The sequence below is a fragment of the Miniopterus natalensis genome, chromosome 15, assembly GCF_054644295.1.
Source record: "Miniopterus natalensis isolate mMinNat1 chromosome 15, mMinNat1.hap1, whole genome shotgun sequence".
Classification (NCBI taxonomy): Eukaryota; Metazoa; Chordata; class Mammalia; order Chiroptera; family Miniopteridae; genus Miniopterus; species Miniopterus natalensis.
In genome coordinates, this window is record NC_142095.1 from 5,910,117 (window position 1) to 5,929,679 (window position 19,563).

Genomic DNA, 19,563 nt, shown 5'->3' on the forward strand with positions numbered 1-19,563 from the left:
TGGCCAGAAGAATATACCTAAGGAACTAACAGTAAAGGTAGAACGAGATCCCAACTGTACAGGACAAGGCCTGACAAGCTAACCCGATAATTACCTCTCCCCCTGAGTTCCCACAGAAAGAACATTACCAGTCATGCTCCAGCCAAGCATAACTCCATTACTCCGTGCAAAACATTGTGTTTAAGTCATCCCCTTTGTGTTGCTAAAGGTCCCCCCTGTTTCTTGTCACAAAAGCTGACAACCCAACAAATTCTTGGAAAGCCACTTATCACAGTGCCTTTGTGGTTACTGAGTTTAAATGAGGAACAAACTAAGGGTCAGGGCTGCAGTTTGGCTCTTACATAGGTGAGACACTGCAACTATAGCTGCTGGCCAGCTAATAAAGGCTCCAAAATTCAAACACAAACTGGTGTCGTCTGTTGCTGGTCACCCGGTCTGTTGCTGGTCACCCCGGGACACTTCTTGATCAGCATTACTCAGGTAATTAACCCCTGCCATCCCCTATTAAGATTTAAAAATTTTTCTCAGTTGAATTTTGATCTTTAACAGGACAAAACAGCTGGAGGTGTGGGAAGGTAAAGTTTTATTGCCTGTGGCTGGGAACCAAAAGTACCCCCCCTAACCTGCCCCTGGTGGTTGTGTTGCTGGGGGAAGAGGCTATTGCGGAAACTAGCATCTGGCTCCCCTCCCTGAAGGGGCCCCAGGGGGAAATGACTGACCCCTTAACAACGCCTTCCTGCCAGGACGGGTGGGCGGTCAGCTAGATCTTCGTGGTCCCTAAACGACGCCTAGTTTGGGAGCCTGTTCTGGGCCCTTGGGGAGGGAGGCCCCAGCGCTGCCCGCACACGCACTGGGGGGAGGTGGGCACACAGGCCAAGGCTGGTGGAGCGGTGGGGTCCCCACTGGGCATCGGAGGGTGGAGGGCGGGCGTCCGGCGCGGGAGGTGGCGAGCGTCGCCAGGAGCCGGTGGCTCCGACAGGGGCGGGCCAGCCCTGCGCTGGAAGCGGGAGGAAGCCGAGACGTTGGCCCTCCCAGGTTCCTAGAGAGGCCACCGAGGCCCGGGGCTGTGACGCGCGTGCGCGACCCCTGGGCTGCGAGCCGGGCGCGGGGCTGTGGTGAGGCCGGGGGCCGACGGCGGGGCCGCGGGAGGCGGTGAGTGTGCGGGTGGGGCGGGGGCGGCGGGGCTGCTGGGCCGCGGGCGGCGGGCGGGCGGGGGCACCTGCGGGGACCCGCGCGGGGCGGCGGCGGCTGCGCCCGGGCCCCGAGGCTGCGCCCGGGCCGGGTGGCCCGGGACCCCGAGCCCGCGGCGGGAGGGCGGGTCCGGGAGCGCCTCGCGCCCGGCGCCCGGAGGGAGGGTTTGGGGCGATGGTTTCCGCGCTTTCTCTCGGCCCATCACGCAAACAAAGCGCCCCCACTCCCGGCGATCAGGTGACGCGGTGAGTGACAGAAAAGTAAAAGTACCTGCAGTCGGCCAGGGCTTTCGTCGGGAGGCTTCCTGATATTTCAGGATTCACGCGTAACTGTGCAAACTCCTGCACATGTATGTTACGAAATGGGATCACACTATTGCTGGTAAAAACTGACTCTGATAAAACAATATCGTGATGAAATGTACATACATTAACCAAATGATAGATAAGCGTTTACTGTTTTAACCATTTTAAAGTGTGTAATTCAGTGTTATTAAGTTAATTCGTACTGTTGCTTATTGGAAAGTTATGCTATCTTCAAGCTGTGTAATGAATTTGTTCAGATACTGGTTAATTTTGGTGCTGGCATCATGATACCAGTGAAACATGCTTCCAAGTATCATTACAAGAAAACATTTTGTTTGCTGTTTATTTCCCATAATACACAGTGCATGAGGCTGTAAATGCTCAACAAGTGACATCTATGGAGAAAAATAGAAAAATCTTGTTCGTCAGGGTGATAGTTTCAGCATGAAGGAGTAGTATGTAAAATGCAGTTTGTTAAACATGAGGCGCATCTCTAACCTAAGGCCACCGTTCTGTCCGCTGACTTGCACTGGCCCAGGAAATCAGGTCTCCGTCCTGGTGAATGTGGTGGCCAAGAAAGACCATCCTGTGTCAGACTGTGGTTCAAAAGTGAAGACTCATTAATATTAGTCGGTTACTTTACAAGGAAATATCGGGGAGTGGTTTTAGCCGTTTTTTGATTGATTTCAGGGAATATCCATCTGTTAATACACAAGCGTCTATATGCGGTGTTCAGGGACTGACCAGTGAGGCTGCTCTTACATGCTATGTTAATGCTGAAGATATCAGATAAATCTTGGTTAAAAAAGTAATTCTTGCCCCAGCCTGGTGGGTTGGTTTGGAGTGTTGTGCTGTACACCAAAAAGGTTGCAGGTTCTCTTCCTGGTCAGGACACATTCCTGGTTGTATTCCTGGGTTTCCAGTTCTATCCGGAGTCAGGGCTGGTTGAGGAGGGTTTGGGAGGCAACCAATTGAAGTCTCTTTCTATCTCCCTCTCTCTTTAAAGTCAATAACCATATCCTTGGGTGAGGATTTAAAAAAAAGTAATCTGGCCCGGCCGCCGTGACTCAGCAGCTGAGCATCGACCTGTGATCCAGGAGATCTTGGTTTAATTCCTGGTCAGGGCATATGCCCAGGTTGTAGGCTCAGTCCCCAGAAGGGGGTGTGTGGGAGGCAGCCCATCAATGGTGACTCTCTCATCATTGATGTTTCTGTCTCTCTCCCCCTCTCCCTTCTTCTCTCTGAAGTCAATAACGACATATTAAAAAAAAAAAAAGGAATCTGAAAGATGGGAACGTTTTGAAGATAAGCCTCAATATGTACTTAAAATGGCAACAGAGGAAAGCATCAAAAGTACTGACTGTTCCGCGTTTAAATTTTTGGTGGCTCCTAATATCCAGGAAGTGTTTGTGTATAAGCACTCTATGATGTCAGAGAGTTGCTTGAGTAAAAATGCATAAAATATTGTAAACATAACTTACTTTATTTTGCAATCTCCAGTATTTTCATATCAGAAACAACCTGAAAGAGCTTCCTCCTTGTTTACTATACAGCATATCCCCTGTCACTAAGATACGAGGTGCTTTATTTATTTCATTATCTGTCTTTCCATAAGGTCCTCACAGCAGCGCTTTTCGCCTGCTGTGTTCACTGCTATGACCGTAGTGTCTAATACACAGTAGTTGCTCATTAAGTATTTGTTAAATTAATGAAAGAACGAATCCCGGTTGGAGGTAAGAATTCACTGTATTTTATGCCCTTGATTGCCAGGTCAATCCTAAATAATATCTAAGTGTTACCAGAAAGGGAGCCTGGCCCTAAACGGGTCTGCCTTGAACCAGCTGGTAGTGTGTGGGTTCTTGACTTCCTGCAGGAAAAATTTCACAGCACTAGTCCAGGTGAATTTTCGAGGACGTTTATTAAAATTGGGGACAATGAAGCAAGGAGAGGCTGGGGAAATGAGTCTAGGCTGGTCTGCTTTGGCTTACTAAGAAGTCAGAAAAAAAGGGACCTGGAGGACAGGTTCAGAGGGTTTGCCCGGGATGAACTACCATTGGTCATTGCTGGCCTGGTTACAAGCCTCTTGGGGTCCCTTAGAGTTTGGGAGATGCAGGCCAGTGGGAGAAGGAAGGGGAGAGTGGGAGTGTGCTCTGGGGAGGAAGAGCATGCATGGGACCTTTGTTTTGAGAGGTTTTAAAGGCTGGGCATTTACCAGTGGTCTTAGGGAAGGGTTTTTCAATGGAATATTCATCAGCTTTATGCTGATATACCAAAATAACTTCATTTATTTTTGGGTGTGGTCTGAAAATAGTAATAATTGGATTTGTGCTGTCTGTCTTCCTGAGTGGGGTAATTTAAACCATTTACCCTGTGGGTGGGGAGGAGAAGTGCAAACCATTTTACTCTTAAGTGTCCCTGGTTTAGGGAAGATGGAATTTACTAGATGGCTGCAAACTGCAGTTTAACTATTGGGTCTCAGTTTCCTTTTTATGCTTGTCCTGGCTTACTGGCCTGTTCATAAGATAGTTATAAATCAGAAAAAATGATAACTCAGACTACAACTTAACACCTTTTACTTTTGAAGAATTGTAGACTTACAGAGGGTCACTGAACTAGACAGTTTCCTTACCGTCTTTATCCAGTTTGCCTTCAGTTAGTATCTTGCATAACCGTAGTACGATCATCAAACTTAAGAAGTTGACAGTGGTACCATCTGATTAATGAAACTGCTGACTTTAATCAGAGTTCATCAGGCTCTTACTGTTGACCCTGTGTGCTCCAGGATCCCGTCTAGAAGCCCTCATTTATTTAGTTGTCATGCCTCCGGATTCTTTTTCAGTCTGCGGCAGTTTCTCAGTCTTTTCTTGTTTTTTATGACGTTGACACTTTTGCAGTATTTTGTACTTATATTTGTAGAATGACCAGCAATTTGGTTTTGTTACATGTTTTATCCTGTTTTGAGAATGATGTTAGTACGTCTTGTTACTGGTGATAATAATCTGATCCTGTGGTTTCTGCCAGGTTTCGCCACTGTACAGATAGTGTCTTTCCCTTTGTAATTAGTAGTTGGGGGAAGATACTTTGAGACTTTGCATAGAAATATCCTGTTTGTCCTTACCTTTCACCAGTCAATTAGCATTCTGTGGTGGATCTTGCCTGCAGCAGTTATTGCTGTAATGGTCTAATGAGACTTCCATTTCTGTAATTCCGTCTACATTTATGAACTGGAATGCTTTGTGAGGAAGAGCTAGGCCTTCACCCTCTTTTGTTTATTTGTTCGATTAGCTGTATCAGTGTGTGATGTCAGATGTGTAATTTCTTCTTTGGCTTGTAATGCAGTGCTGTCCTTATTTATTTCATTGCTTAATCTCTTCCTGCATTTGGCCACTGAGAGCTCTTTCAGGTTGCTTGTTTCCCCCTAAGGTGCCCCATCCTTTTTCATGTCTTTCTCTGACTTTCTGGCATCAAATTACTCATCTTGTATTTTTTCTACCCTGCCCTGGAATAAACCACTTTCCCAAGGACCCTGGTTCTGTTTATTTGAGAGCAGTATTTAGATGTCATGTTTTGGGCACTAGGTTTGAGCTTCTTTCTTTCTTTTTTAAAACAATCCTCACTCGAGGATATGCTTTAATTGATTTGTTGTTTTTTTTTTTGTTTTTTTTAAGAGGGAGAGACACATTGATTGGCTGCCTCCTGGATGCGGCCTTTTGGTGTATGGGACACCACTCCAACCAAGCCCCCGCCTAGGAAGAGCTTTTATCGTTCTTTCTTTTTTTAATCATCACCCCAGGACATTCTTTCCATCACTTTTTAGAGAGAGTGGAAGAGAGGGAGGAGGGGGAGAGAGAGAGAAGAGAGAGAGATACATCCATGTGAGAGATATCGATTGGCCGCCTCCCGCACGCACCCCAACCAGGGCTGGGGATCGAACCTGCATCCAAGGTACGTGCTCTTAACCAGGAATCAAACCCGCAATCCTTTGGCCCTCCGGCTGACTTTCTAACCACTCAGCCAAACTGGCCAGGGAGAGCTTGTTTTCTTAATTGAGATTTTTGTAAGTATATTTTAACACTTTAAATATGTACCGGAAGGGGAATCTTTCTTTCGTGGCCATTACTGAGAAACTTGTTTGCTTACTGTCCATGCATAGAGTAACCCTATCTACCCTCCCACGGGTAGGAAAAACATGAGAATAAGAGACTACTTCGTGAGGATTTTTAAAGGGAAACAAAATGACATTGCATATGAGTCGAAGGAGCAAAATGACATAAAGAAGATGTCCTGCAGAATGGCCAGACAATTGCTTGGGATTTTCCCTGTTCTTTTCAAAGTGTGTGTTTTCATTGTGGGAACGAGAGTGGGTTAAGGTATGACTTGCTGAGAAGAGGCCCGATCCAGCTCCTAGACCCTGGCGGCTCCCGTCTGTGGTAGAATCTTAACAAGTTGATGAATGAAGCTTTTCTTCTGTCCTCAAAAGCTAGTTGGGACATGAGTCACCCTGTGGCATTAGGATACCTGAGTTTAATTGCACAGGTTCAGTTCACTGGCCCCCATCTCTTTCCTATGCCCTGGGTCTTTAATTCAGAGTTTGAAAGACCCCCTCCTGGGCCTTTTCTCTTTAGCTTTATCCAAGTTCATGGTTTCAGCAGCTGGGCTCCCCTGTCCTTGAAGCCCTGGGCCCTTTGCCATGTTATCAGGCACCACCTTCACTCTTCTGCTTGTCAGTTTTCCCACCGGCTGTTTACAAATACTTCACTATGTGGTTGGACATTTCTGCACAGCTCCTTTAGAACAGGCCAGCTTGGAAGCTCACCACCGAAATCTAGTTTCCGTCCTTCACAAAGGATTGACTTGCCTTACTGGTTTTCACCCCCCTTTCCCTCCCCTTCTCTGGCCCCTCCTCTCCCCCTGCCCCTCCCCCTACCCATTCCGGCCCCTGCCCCTCCCCCTTTCCCTCCCCTGTCCCTGCCCCTTTCCCTCTTCTTTCCCTGCCTCTGCCCCCCTGGTAACCGCCAGCCTGTTCTCTGCCTGTTTGTTTTCTCTTGCACACTGGGTTTGGGGGCAGCCTTTTGCTTCTTTGCTTCTGTGCCTCACTTCCAGAGTTTGCCTTACGTTGCTCCCTTTGCTCAGCCAGCCTTCTCTGATTTGGTTCCTGACTCCATGGTTAAAACAGAAGTAAAGTCACCTGGGTTTTTTCCTTTTTTCCCCAATTGCCTGAGCCACAGCCACTGTTTGCACCCAAGTTCCCTTTAAGGATGTGCTGCCCCTTTTGCTGGGTCTCTTCAGTCCAGGGAGCTGATACTCATTTGCTCTGTATTTTAAGCAGAATTATTGGTCCCTTTGCTGGTTATAAAAATAGTGAGGAACATTTCAGGAGACATAAGTAAACAGGAAGGGAATGCCCCACATCCCCCCGCCACAGGAGACGCTGGCTGAGAACAGTGTGGTGCAGGGGCTTAGGGACTTCTTGTGCATATGCAGACTGTGCTTTCTTTTTATTTCGTGTCATGATTAAGTGAATTCATAACTATAATTTCTAAAACTTGCCTTTTAATTTTTATTTTAGGAAATTGGGAAGTGACAAAAATGTAAAGAAAATGACAAAAAATATAAGAGTATAAAATGTATGAAGAGAAATAGCACATGGGTAACCATGTCTAACATTTGTGTGTATTTTTATTTATCGTTTTGTGTACCTCAATAAAAAAAGAAATGAGAGACCTGGTACATGAATTTCGTGTTAAAACATCAAATTACTACGGATAAAATAAAATCTCTTTTAACTACTATTCCCAGCCTCCATGCCCACAATCAGCTTTTGAGAATCCTCCCAGGCCATTTTAAATTCCTTGGAGAACTTATGTGTACATCACACACACACTTATGTACACATATATGTGATTTTAGGTTTTTCCTGCAATTATATCTAGTGTGTTGTTTTTAACTTAGAATATGTTTTTGTTACTGTTGGGAGAGGCAGCGAGCACAGCCTCTGCAGCTCCCCTTTGCTTAGCCCAGTGCAAGGTGAGTGGCTGGGGCAGGGAGCGTGTCCTGGCCGGGAGAGGAAGCGCGCAGCCTGTGCTGGGCTTCTGCCTTGTGAGGGACTGTCTTTCCCTGTTCGGTGCTTCAGGCAACCCCGTGTCAGGGGCCCGCAGGCCCACCCCTGCTTTCTGTGTTTCAGACCCCACCTGCCAGGGGTCGAGGTCTTGAAGTATGCCGCTCCAGTCCACACCGCCCGCACCGCATCAGCGGTGAAGTGGATCCGCTCGTGGGGGACCAGTGGCTTTCAAAGATCCCCTTGTGTATACTCTTTCCTCCCTCTTGCTATAAGTACGCACTGTGCCTCTTGAGCCTGGCATATATGTTTTCTGTTCTCAACAACTTAATATCATGCTCTGGCCTCCTCTGTGGGTGACACCTGCTTTTTAACCTTGGCCGCACAGCCTGACCATCCAGGGAACAGAGGAACGATGTTGATCTTAAGGGTCTGGTAGGACTTTTTCACTGTTGTATGGTATTTCATCTAGAAAGTGCTACACTTCTATTTAGCTGTGCTGATGGAAAGTAGGTTATTTCCAATGTTGCGTTACTACAAACAGCACTCTAGTGAACACCTGTGTAAATGGCTGTATACGTGTGCGAGTGTTTTTCCAGGGAGAGTCCCAGAAGTGAAATTCCTGGTGCCTAAGTGCTTTTCCTGTGCCTGTTGACATGATGGTGTGATCTTTGTTTTTTATTCTACTGATATGTTAAACTAATCTTGCATTCCTAGAATAAATCTCACTCAGGTCATGGGGTGTAACTTTTCTTAAATGTGAATGGAGTCAGTTTGCTAGTATTTTGTTGAGAATTTTGTATTTGTATTTATAAGAGAGATTGATCTGTCTGGTTTTGGTATCAAGATAATACTGGTCTTGTAGCATGAATTGGGAAGTGTTTCCTCCTGTATTTCTGAAGCATTTGTGAAGAATTAATACTATTTTTCCTTTAAATATTTGGCAGACTTCAGCAGTGACGCCACCTGGGCCTCAGCTTTTCTTTGTGGGCAGTTTTTGACTACCCGTTCAGTCTCTTTGCTTCTTATAGATCTAGTCAAATTTTGTGTTTCTTTTCTAGTCAGTTTCATCAGTTTATGTTTTATAATAGTTTGTCAATTTCATCTAAAATATTTGTTTGCAAAAATATATTTTCAAGTGATTCTTTTTATTTATGTAAAGTCGGTAGTATGTTCCCTCTTTCATTTCTGATTTATGTAATTTGAGTTCTCTCGTTCTTTGTCAGGCTAGCTAAAGGTTTATCAGTTTTGTTGACCTTTTCAGTGAACCAACTTTTTATTTCATTGATTTTTCTCTTTTTCTAATGTCTGTTTCATTGATTTCCACTGTATTCTTGACTATTTCATTCCTTCTGCTTGCTTTAGGTTTAGTCTGCTCTTTTTCCGGTGTTTAAAGATGGAAGATTAGGTTATTGAGATCTTTCTTTACATGTACACATCTGAATAAAGCTCTGTACATATTTTCCTGTGTTCTCAGATGTTTTCTCAGTTTACCCCCAAATGAGACTGGCAGGCGCCACTGTGCAGATGCTCATGGGCCTCTTCTGATACATCCAAAGATGATCCAAACTAACAGGGTCAAGGTCCACCACCATTCACATTGCTCCCGAACACTAATTTTGGTTATTTCAGTCTCTTGCCAGTGACGTCTGATGTCCAGCAAATTCCATTGTCCACCACAGTGCTGAAAAGATTCTCTGACATCCCAGCAGCAGCACAGCTGACAGAGGCTTGGCTTGCACTCTGCTGTAGACCCTGGACAGGAGCGATGCCTCCAGGCAGGTGGTATGCTGTGCGCCCAGCTCAGGCCCAGGCTTCAAGAGAGCGAGGGCGCCTTCAGATGGTAAAGAAGGAAGAAGAGGGTGAAGGCTGCACTTCTGTGCAGGCTCCTAGGCCCCAGACGCTGAACCGTCCTGGCCAGGAGCTGTTCCGCCAGCTCTTCAGACAGCTTCGCTACCACGAATCTTCTGGGCCCCTGGAGACTCTGAGCCGGCTCCGGGAGCTGTGCCGCTGGTGGCTGAGGCCCGACATTCTGTCTAAGGCCCAGATCCTGGAGCTGCTGGTGCTGGAGCAGTTCCTGAGCATCCTGCCCAGCGAGCTCCGGACCTGGGTGCAGCTGCATCACCCTGAGAGTGGTGGGAAGGCTGCGGCCCTGCTGGAAGAGCTGCGGAGAGACTTCAGTGGGACACCATTGAAGGTGAGTGTGAGCAAGTGTGCAGGGCCCAGTGACCTCTGCCTGCGGGTGAGCCAGCTTGTTTGGGGGTAGGGTTGGCCTCTGAACCCTCAGCCTTGAGGAACACAGGGGAAGCCTTCCCTTGTCATTCCCATGGCACCTGAGCATCAGCAAGCTAGACCCTGTCCCAGGACCTTAGAGCAGGCAGCCCTTCCCACCTGCCCAGAGGACGATTGCTGCAGGAAGGGGGTTCGCAAGGATCCTTAACTAACAATGACACGTTTTTAGACACAGTGACTTAGTTTATATAGGGGCTGTCTCCACATCTTATCTTATTGGACCTGATGCTGACTGTAAGGTGGGGCGATGTCTCTTGCTTGTAAGGGGGACTCGTGGCCCCTCGGCACAATAAGACCTAGAAGAGCAGTCTCTGTGCACCAGTCTGCTTTTTCTCAGTAAGCCTTTGCGGATTTGTTCTGTGCAGGGATGAGACTTCATTCCACACTGAACGACCTCAGTGTTCTTGGCCACGTTGTCCCTTTCAGAGCCTCAGTTTATTGAAAAGAAAATGCAAAACTGACCTAACAATGAGCAGTTGTTCAGTATGCATTTGATGAGTGCCTACCTTGGGCTTGGCCCTGGCCTTGGTGCTGGAAGCGGAGCTGGCTGTCCCAGTGCCTGCAGCAGAGCAGCAGGTCAGTTCAAGTGCACTCTGCCTCTCCTGCCCCCACAGGCGAGCTTCTCAGTTTTAAAAATAGCATTTATCATATTTGTGGGCTTTGTTTTTGTGTGTTTTTTTTTACATGTTTTTATTGGCGTGTGCGCTGATGGGGAATCAAACCGTGACCTCCTGGTTCATAGGTCAGGGCTCAACCACTGAGCCCCACCGGCTGGGTGCCAGGCACTTTCTTATGTGAGCTGGACTCTGGTTCTTCCTCTCCCCTGCCGTGGCCAGCAGGGGAGCCCAGAGAGGCTGAGTGGTGAGGGCCCTCCCTGGGCTTTGTTCCCCTTTCCCCTCTGCCTGTAGGCAATAGAGGGCTGGCTCACCCTTCTCTGGTCTCCGCTCTTTAGAGTTTGGCCGCATGGCCTCCTCTCTGGGTTGCTTTCTGATTCCCATGGGGATCTCTCACATTTTCTTCTTGCCAGGACACAGCACCTGCCCAGAGCCCAGATGTGTGTTGGATGGGTACAGGAGCCCTGCGAGCCGAGCAGATATGGCCCTCTGCTTCACCTCCCAGGAACGGCTCTGCTCTGGGGGACCATCTGGAGCCTCCCTGTGAAACAGGGGTGCATGACTTCCTGACTGGGCAATCCGGTACTCACCCCCTGGCACTACGACCCCAGCCTTCGCCACAGTTCCCCCACTTCCTGTGGTGTCCTCTTTCCACCATCTGTCCTCTCACCAGAATGCCTTTCCATCCTGGCCCTTAGCTCTGTGTCTTTCTACCTGTTCTGTGACCCATGTTAGCCCAGCTCCTCCTCCCTTGTACCCCCCACCCTCATTCCCTGGCCTCCAGCGCACACTGGGGAAATGAGAAATGGGTGTTTAACAACAGCCCATGCCCACTCCTGGGCCCCGGAGTGCTCTATGGGGGGGAAACAGTGGGCTGCCCCCTCTCATGGCTCTTTCTTCTGCAGATCCTCCTGCTGCACAGGTGCCTGCCCTTTCCCAGGGAGAGGGGTGCCCAGGAGATGCGGTGGCAGCCCAGCCTCAGGTGAGCCACAGGATGTTCAGTCTTTCGTGATGTCCAGGTGTTGCTGCCTGATGGAGCAGCTGCAGCTTTCCTGTGTCCTGCGTCTCTGTGTCCAGTGACCTCACACCCAGAGATTCATGTCCCAGTGACCGAAATATCCCCCTTGAGCCCAGAGCCCTTCTGCTGGGTGGTGGTCTTCTCTTTCACCCTTACCAGGTCCATCCTGTCCTTACTGAGAGCCACCCCATTCCCCTGCCTCCTCCTGAAAGCTGGGAACTGTGGGCCGGCTCTGAGGTAAGGACTGTGTTTTATAGGAGGCTCTGACTTTCAAGGATGTGGAGGTGACCTTCTCCCAGGATGAGTGGGGGTGGCTGGACCCTGCTCAGAGGAACCTCTACAGGGATGTGATGCTGGAGAACTATGGGAACCTGGCTTCTCTGGGTAAGGCATTGCTCCCCCTGCTCTGCCCACCTTTATTGCTGCCTTCTTACTGTTCATTATGGTGCATAGGAAGGGGCCTGACCTGGGTTTACATCCCAGCTCTGTACCTTTGAACCAAAGCAGAGCCTTCTCTTGACACACGGGGGTAAGAATGCCTGGCATGCTGGCTTATTGTAAAGGTTAAGTCATGTGTGTCAAGTTCCTCTTCTCCTTAGGCCTCCCAAATATGTCAGCTGATTTAACTGATTGAGTTGTCATGTGGTGCCCACTGCCAGGGAATCCTAGTGATCCTTTTGGCAGTGACTTCTCTCAGCCTCTCCTGTATCTGCCCAGGGCTGTTAGGAATGGCCGTCTGGGCCTCCTGCCTTAGCTTCCTCCACCTGCCTCCCTGACCTTTCCCTCCTCCCTCCCCAACCCCAGGCCCAAGAGGGTAGTTGTGTGTGACTCATCTACCTTCCCACCCCATCCCCTCCCCTTCTCTTCTGCAGTGGGGCCTCTCACCAAACCTGCTCTGATCTCCTGGCTGGAGGCAAGGGAGCCGTGGGGCCTGAAGGTGGAGGCAGCTCAGCCGAAGGGGAATCCGGGTGCTGCCCCTGCAGGTGAGTTTCAGAGAACCTGCCAGATCCTGCTCTCCCAGCATCTCTTCTCTTCTCCTAAGGCCTTTCCCAGCAAGTCAGTCATGGGGAACTTACTCCACTGTTTGCCAGAAGGAAGGTCCTTATTAGTTTTGCTGAGGAATGCCAGGCCCTGAGCTTCTCCCTTCCAGACTGGCCTACCAGACATTCATTTCTGGCCCTGCCCCTTCCCCAGAAGCACTTTCAGTAACACTCTTGCCCACCGGAGGGCTTCAGTGTTCCTTCTCTGTTTTGTTCATTGATGGTCCTCAGCTCTGGGCTGCACCCCTGTTGACTCCCCAGAGCCTACCCCTTCCTGCTCTTAGGAGCCCTCATTCCACTCCTGCCCCTGTTCTCTGTGTGGCCCTTCCCCCTGTGGTCGGCTTGCTCTCCAGTCCTGTCAGCCAGCCCTCCTTGGAGTCCCAGCCCCGGCTCTGTTTGTACTGTGGTTCCTGTCCCCTCTTGCTATTGACACTCACCTCTCAGCCTTTTCTTTTTTAACTGGATGTGAGTCCTGCGAATGTCCATCTGCAATGCCCGCCTTGCTTCTCCTCCTCTCTTTTCTGTCACCCAGATACCCTTCCACGTTTTGCTTTGTTAGTGACTATTTGGTAAAGGTATCAGCAGTCAAACAAAAACCATACTACCCAAGTTCATGGCACATTTTTGTCTGTTGGTGCTTTTGGGGGTTGCAAGTATGGAAAAAGAGTGCGTTCCCTTGTGTTTTATTTTATGTCAGGAGGGGAGCTCCAGATTAAATCAAACAAGATCATCTTAAATCCCAAACCTTTGGAAGAAGCACAGATCTTAGCTGTGTCATCAGGATGTCGTGTGGTGAGTGTTTCTGAGGAAACAGAGCCCAGAGTACCTGAGGAACAGAAGAGCATGTCACAGGAGCCATGTGGAAATCCCATCCAACTGAGTGCTAAGGAAAAAGAGGGCAGTTTCAGTCACAGCACAGGAAAGGAATCCGAGGAGGCAGGAGGCGGCAATAGTCTTAATCTCAAGCATGTGGCATATTTGCGAGTTTCCAGAAGAAAGAGATCCCGGAAGCATGGCTGCGGCCGACTCTTCCGAGCGAGCTCGTACTGCTATGACTACCAGGAGTACGGGAAGGGCCTCCGATGCATGCTGGCCTCGTTTAGCCTCTCCCAGAGAATTCATGCTGGACTGAAAGGGACCGCGAAGGATGTGCACAGGAAGGACTTCAGCCTGAGTTCTCATCGCCCACGGAGTCTTCACGTGGTGGGGACGTTGTATAAGTGCAGCGACTGTGGGAGGACCTTTAGCCGTAGCTCCCATCTTGCGCACCATCAGAGACTTCACACTCAGGAGAAACCGTTTAAATGCCAGGTGTGTGGGAAAGCCTTCAGGTGGAGCTCCAATCGTGCGCGGCATGAGAGAATTCACACTGGCCTGAAACCTTATAAATGCAGTTCATGTGACAAAGCTTTCCAGCGCTTGTATGCCTACCGCCTGCACCAGGAAACCCATGCTAATCAGAAATTTCTCGAATTTAGTTGGTGTAAGGAAGCTCTCAGAGCATATGGCTCCCGGTTGGATCATCATTTGCAAGACCAAAGCGGTGAGAAGGTCTTTGACTGCAGCCAGTGCAGGAAATCCTTCCACTGTAAATCATATATTCTCCAACATCAAAGGATCCACACGCAGGAGAAGCCATATAAATGCACCAAATGTAGGAAAACCTTCCGTTGGAGGTCCAACTTCTCTCGTCATAAGAGAATGCACCAGGAAGAGAAATTCTATAGTCCAGACAGGTGTAGAGACGGTGACAAGTGTAGAGACGACCACAGGCGTGGAGACAACCACAGGCGTGGAGACGACCACAGGCGTGGAGAAGACCACAGGCGTGGAGAAGACCACAGGCGTGGAGAAGACCACAGGCGTGGAGATGATTTCAGGGCGGCCCCCAGCTGCAATCAGCCCCCGAGCGTGCCCCCTGTGGAGGAAGCTTTCCTGTGTCGGCCGTGTGGGAAAACTTTTACTGAGAAGAAATCCCTCCTTAACCACCAGAGAAGCCACACGGGCGAGGGACTGTACCGATGCAGGGAGTGTGCGGAAGAGTTTACGCACAGGTCAGACTTTATCGCTCATAAGCAGCAGCACGCCATGAGCAGAAAGCCCGAGGACGGGCCTCCCCCCAGCCAGGATGGAGTCCCCCAGGCTCCTCGGAGCAGCCCGGCCCCGGAGGCGGCCTTCCGGTGCAGCCAGTGTGGCAAAGGCTTCCGCAACCCCTCTGTCCTCCTCCTGCACCAGCGGGTTCACACCGGGGAGAAGCCCTACAAGTGCCGGGAGTGCGGGAAGGCCTTCCGGTGGAGCTCGAACCTCTCGCGGCACCAGAGGAGCCACTCTCTGGGAAAACGGTACTCCTACCACGACAGCGAGGACGCTGCAGACGTGCAGCCAGAAGTCCTCCTGGGCAAGAAGAAACCTTTCTTGTGCCAAGAGTGTGGGAAGAGCTTTACACGTAAAAGGAGTCTCTTAGATCACAAGGGGATCCACAGTGGAGAGAAGCGCTACAAATGTAACCTATGCGAGAAATCTTACGACCGAAATTACCGCCTGGTGAATCATCAGAGAATCCACACCAAAGAGAAACCTTTCAAATGCCAGTGGTGTGGGAAAAACTTCATCGGAAGACACACCCTCAACATCCATCTGAGAAAACACACCCAGGCTGCGCCGTCTGAAAGCAGCCTGGCCAAGTCGCCTTCCTCCCGCGACAAAGGGGTGAGTTTACAGGAGTTAAAACCAAGTGGCGAGAAGCCCCAGGAAGCTTCTGAACAAGCTTGCGAGCAGAGCGCCAGGCCCACCGGACTCCAGAACATACCCGCAGGGAAAAAATGTCACAAATGTGGCACGTGTGGGAAAACTTTTAGCAAGACCTCGCAGCTCATTAGCCACAAGCGATTCCATACTCGAGAGAGGCCCTTCAAGTGCACGAAGTGTGGGAACACCTTCAGGTGGGCTTCCAATTTGGCTCGGCATATGAAAATGCACATTAATGATTAGTGTGGGGCCTGACGGTGGGAGAGAGGGCTCCTGGCTGTCCTGTTGGAGAACCCTGAGTGTAGGCAATGTGGGGAAACCGTCAGAGAGGGCCCAGCTCTTTCTCTTTTAGAAGCTAATCACAGAGAATCCTGAGGATTCAGAAATTCAGGATCCCCTCATTTTTACCCACTAGGAAATGAGACGTTTTTTGGTGACCTTCTGGAGATTCAGGTCCTCAGGATTGGCCTTTGTACCATGGCCTGGAGCTGCCCCAACCAGATCTTCTTCCATAACTCTAAAGGGAGAGACAGCCCTTTTGGTTTGACAAATGTCTGTGGTGTGGTGGGCTGTGGCTGCTGGGAAGGGGCCGGTTGGATCCTAGGTTTCCCTCCGAGTTTCACCTATGTTGGTGCCTATTCTGTTTGACCTTATAAGCAACAGCAGCAGCAGGAACTCGTCGTCTCCCCAGATGCCTTCCAGGGAGTTCTGGCTGCGCCTTCAGCCTACAACTGGCTTTGGATATTTGCTGTGGGAGGCAAGTGGAGGAGAGCAGGACGCTGGGCTAGTCACCTGGAGGATGGAGTGCTCCCGTGCCGTCGCCATCTCCACCCCACAGGTGTGCGTGGGCAGCGGAGATCAGTCTGTTAAACAGAAATGTGCTGAGCTCCTCCCACGTGGCGGACACTGGTGTGTGTACCAGAGGCCCAGCAGTGACAAGAACAAACAAAAGCTGCCGTCTTGGATCTTTTCAGACGATAAACATGAGATCCATGGAGTATTTTGGTTGGGGGGGGTGGTGTTGTGGACAACATGCATCGGGGAAGAGTCAGAGGACATGCTGGATTGGGAGGTGGGTTGTGATTTTAAGGAGGCTGGTCATGAGGGGCCTCAACTGAGGTGAAATTTGAGCAAAGACCTGGAGATCGGGGAGTGAGCTCTGTAGGTCTCTAGAACCACACCCAGAAGGTGGGCTCCTGTCTGGTTCCTCGGAGTGACTGGAGGCCTCTGGGCTACAGTGGCGAGTCAGCTGGAATAGGGGCCCAGAGAGGTGGTGGGCTCAGCTGCGTGAGCATGGGGGTCCTCGCTGGGGCTGGGGTGCTTTTGGACTATTTGAGTTGAGTGATGTGGTCTGAATGTGAATTACATTTTACAAGAGTTAACCACAGACACAAGGACTCACTAAAATGATATAGCTGAAAATTTTTTATGCAGTTATCCCTACTGCCAGCCTCCATGAGCGAACCCCCCACCTGCCAAGCGTCTGAATATTCTCTGAATATTCTGCAAGACCCCCAGCTCAGCAGGCGTAAGCAATTGTGACAGCGTAAGCAGTTGTGACAGCACCTCTGGCCCCTGCACACTGCCCTGTGCTGTCCCCTTCACCCGCAGTGCCACACCCCCACAGTGCTGGCCCAGCTTTCCCTGACCCTCGTCCCTGCTGCTGGCTTATCTGTTTGCCACGCAGAGGAGATTTTGCACAAAGTTGCCCCTGTTAAGGAAGAGAGCTGAATTTAGTTCAGTTGAGTCATGATTGGAAGTTTTTAAGAGGGTCTTTGAGTGAAATGCTGACAAGGCTACCCACAGGTGCGCTCCTGCCCAAAAGGAGCCTGGCTCTGCGTGGTTCCAAGCCCTAGGGCACAGGTTGACAGTTTCCCACTGCCCCAGTTCTCATCTCAAACCCAACTCTGCCCTGGAGGACACACCCAATTTTCCAACCCTGCCCCGTCTTCTCACTCCCCAGCGAGGACTGAAGTTGGGGCTGAAGAGAGCCAGGTGGGCAGGGACTCCACCGAGAGCAGAGCGTCTGAAGGTCTTTTATTCGCCGTCTGGCGTGGTCAGCCCCACCCTTGTTGAGCACACGGCAGCCCAGGCACGTGCAGAGAAGCAAGCACAGGAGATGTGAATTAGTATGGAACATCTCACACTCATCACGTTGGCAGCTTTTTAAAAGCCCTGGTGTGGGTGTGTGGACCACTGGCAACTCAGTGCTGTGGGAGTGGAAATTGTGATGATTGTGCAAAGCAATTTGCAAAATCTCGTAAAGTTGTGTGTACTCTGTCACCCAGTAATTCTGCTCCTGAATGAGCCACAGAGTAACGCCTTGCAACGAAGGAGATGCTTTAAGACTGGGCATCGTGATATTGTTCGTTGCAGTATTGCTAAAATAGCAAGATTGGGTAAAGCCTACATTCCCATCAGCAGAACAGAGAAATACGTAGGTGGTTTCCGGTACTTTGGGAAGCGAATGTGAGAGAGCAAGAGTTGCATCTTTCACAGATGAATCAAATTGCTGAGGAAGTGGCGGGAGCTACAGACGGGGACCCTTTCTGCAAAGTCAACACTGTATCTGGGGTACCTTACTTAAACCTCTCACTTTTTAACCTCACAGGGTGCCTGGGGGTGGGGATGGTTAATGAAATAATGTATGTAAAGTGATTAGGACAGCGGCAGGAGTGGGAGCATTCCTGGCATATAGTACACCGTGTTGTTACCGTTTTGCACAATAATATATTTCCTGTGGATGCAAATTATATGAATTCAGAGTATAAAATCATGTATTGGAACGAAGTGTTAAAGTCCTGCTCTGCCCGCCTGGGCAGGAGTTGCTGATGAAATCGGTAACTGGAGGCTTCACTTGTGTTTTCTTTTTTAAAATAGATGTAGGTGGGTCAGCATGTTGATTTAACAGCACAGTGCAGTGGGTTCTTTTTTAAAACTATTTGCTTAAAATACTTAAAAATAAAAAGTTTTTAAAGTATGGGCTCTGATGTTTTCTGAGTTTCTAGAAATCCTCGCTCTGCCCTTTATGTGGTATTACTCAGAATGATCACTTAATCTCGCCAGGTTTCAGGTTCCTCACCTGCAAAAATCAGGAGCAACACAGGTGGTCCTTAGGAAGGGAACGGAGACCGGGTTTGCTCACCTAGACGGAGCGCCAGCAGCGGTTAAGGGCGCGCGCCCCTTGTAGGAGCGATCTCCCCCTGTAGATGCGATCTCCCCCTGTAGATGCGATCTCCCCCTGTAGACGCGATCTCCCCCTGTAGGCGCCATCTCCCCCCGTAGACGCGATCTCCCCCTGTAGGCGCGATCTCCCCCTGTAGGCGCCATCTCCCCCCGTAGGCGCCATCTCCCCCCGTAGGCGCCATCTCCCCCCGTAGGCGCCATCTCCCCCCATAGGCGCCATCTCCCCCCATAGGCGCCATCTCCAGGACGGGCGGTTGGAGGAGAGGATAAGCTGCCTCCCTGAGTTCCTCCTTCCCAGTGATGCCAGGTAAAGGCAGGAGCTGCAGACGCGAGTCTGACGATGAGGTGGCCTCTGTGGGCGGCGGTGCTTAGTCGTTCCTGTGCCCTCTTAGGCGAGGAAGGGTCGTGACTGTGCAGGTACCAACTACCACAGCGTTGGCCTTCGTGCTGACCTTGCCGAGAAGAGGAAAGAAGTTTTGTATCAGCCAGGTTCTTGTCAGGACCTGGAAACCAGAAACCATGCCACTTATTTTAGTAAGAATTTTATGAAGAATTCTTCACTAGATACCTCTGAGTAAAAAGGCAAAGAGAAAACGTGAAGGTATCCAGGAGGCGGTAAAGCAGCAGCCCCCCCCGACGGTGAGCTGCAATACGAGGCTGACCCCATTCTTGATGTTTGACCGCTGATGATAACTTGAACTTTCTAGCCGGTTCTTCCTCACATCTGGGCAAGCTGACCTGACGGCCAGGCCAGGCTCTCCTCCTGAGCCCCGGAGAGGAAACTGAGGCAAACCCTGGCAGTTTTCGTTGCACTGGACCCCTCAGCCCTAGCCACAGTAAAAACTAGAGCCGCTCCCCCCTCCTGTCCAGGCAAACCAGCTGGCCCGGGCGCCTGCCCTGTCTCCAGGGAGCCTCATTACGTGAATAATGAACTTTCCTGTCACCTGTTATGTGTGTGATGTCATTAGTCTTGACGTCAGGACAAGTTTGGGGTGGCGACAGTATCGATCCCACCTCTACAGTGCAAGTTACGAAGCGGGAACAAAGAGAAGTGGTTGGAATTGTCCAAAGGCAAGACATCAGAAGAGAAGCCCTGTGGGCCGAGTGCAGA

At 50.0% G+C, this 19,563-nt stretch overlaps 1 protein-coding gene across 1 annotated transcript; it reads left to right on the plus strand.

Moving 5' to 3' along the window:
• The first annotated feature begins 1,115 nt into the window (after positions 1 to 1,115).
• On the plus strand, positions 1,116 to 18,246 carry ZNF445 (zinc finger protein 445). Its single transcript, XM_087824841.1, has 7 exons — positions 1,116 to 1,152; positions 9,187 to 9,751; positions 10,874 to 11,042; positions 11,366 to 11,442; positions 11,736 to 11,862; positions 12,351 to 12,512; positions 13,195 to 18,246. Exons 2-7 carry the CDS (start codon positions 9,323 to 9,325, stop codon positions 15,507 to 15,509), a joined length of 3,279 nt encoding a protein of 1,092 aa, XP_087680967.1. The 5' UTR covers positions 1,116 to 1,152; positions 9,187 to 9,322; the 3' UTR covers positions 15,510 to 18,246.
• Positions 18,247 to 19,563: the final 1,317 nt, after the last annotated feature.

What these genes read in the sequence shown, in the direction of transcription:
- ZNF445 (XM_087824841.1), top strand. Translation starts at nt 9,323, where the DNA reads ATGCCTCCAGGCAGGTGGTATGCTGTGCGCCCAGCTCAGGCCCAGGCT. An exon ending in TCAGTGGGACACCATTGAAG is followed by an intron (nt 9,752 to 10,873) that starts GTGAGTGTGAGC and finishes TCTTCTTGCCAG; the next exon opens with GACACAGCACCTGCCCAGAG. An exon ending in CTTCCTGACTGGGCAATCCG is followed by an intron (nt 11,043 to 11,365) that starts GTACTCACCCCC and finishes TTTCTTCTGCAG; the next exon opens with ATCCTCCTGCTGCACAGGTG.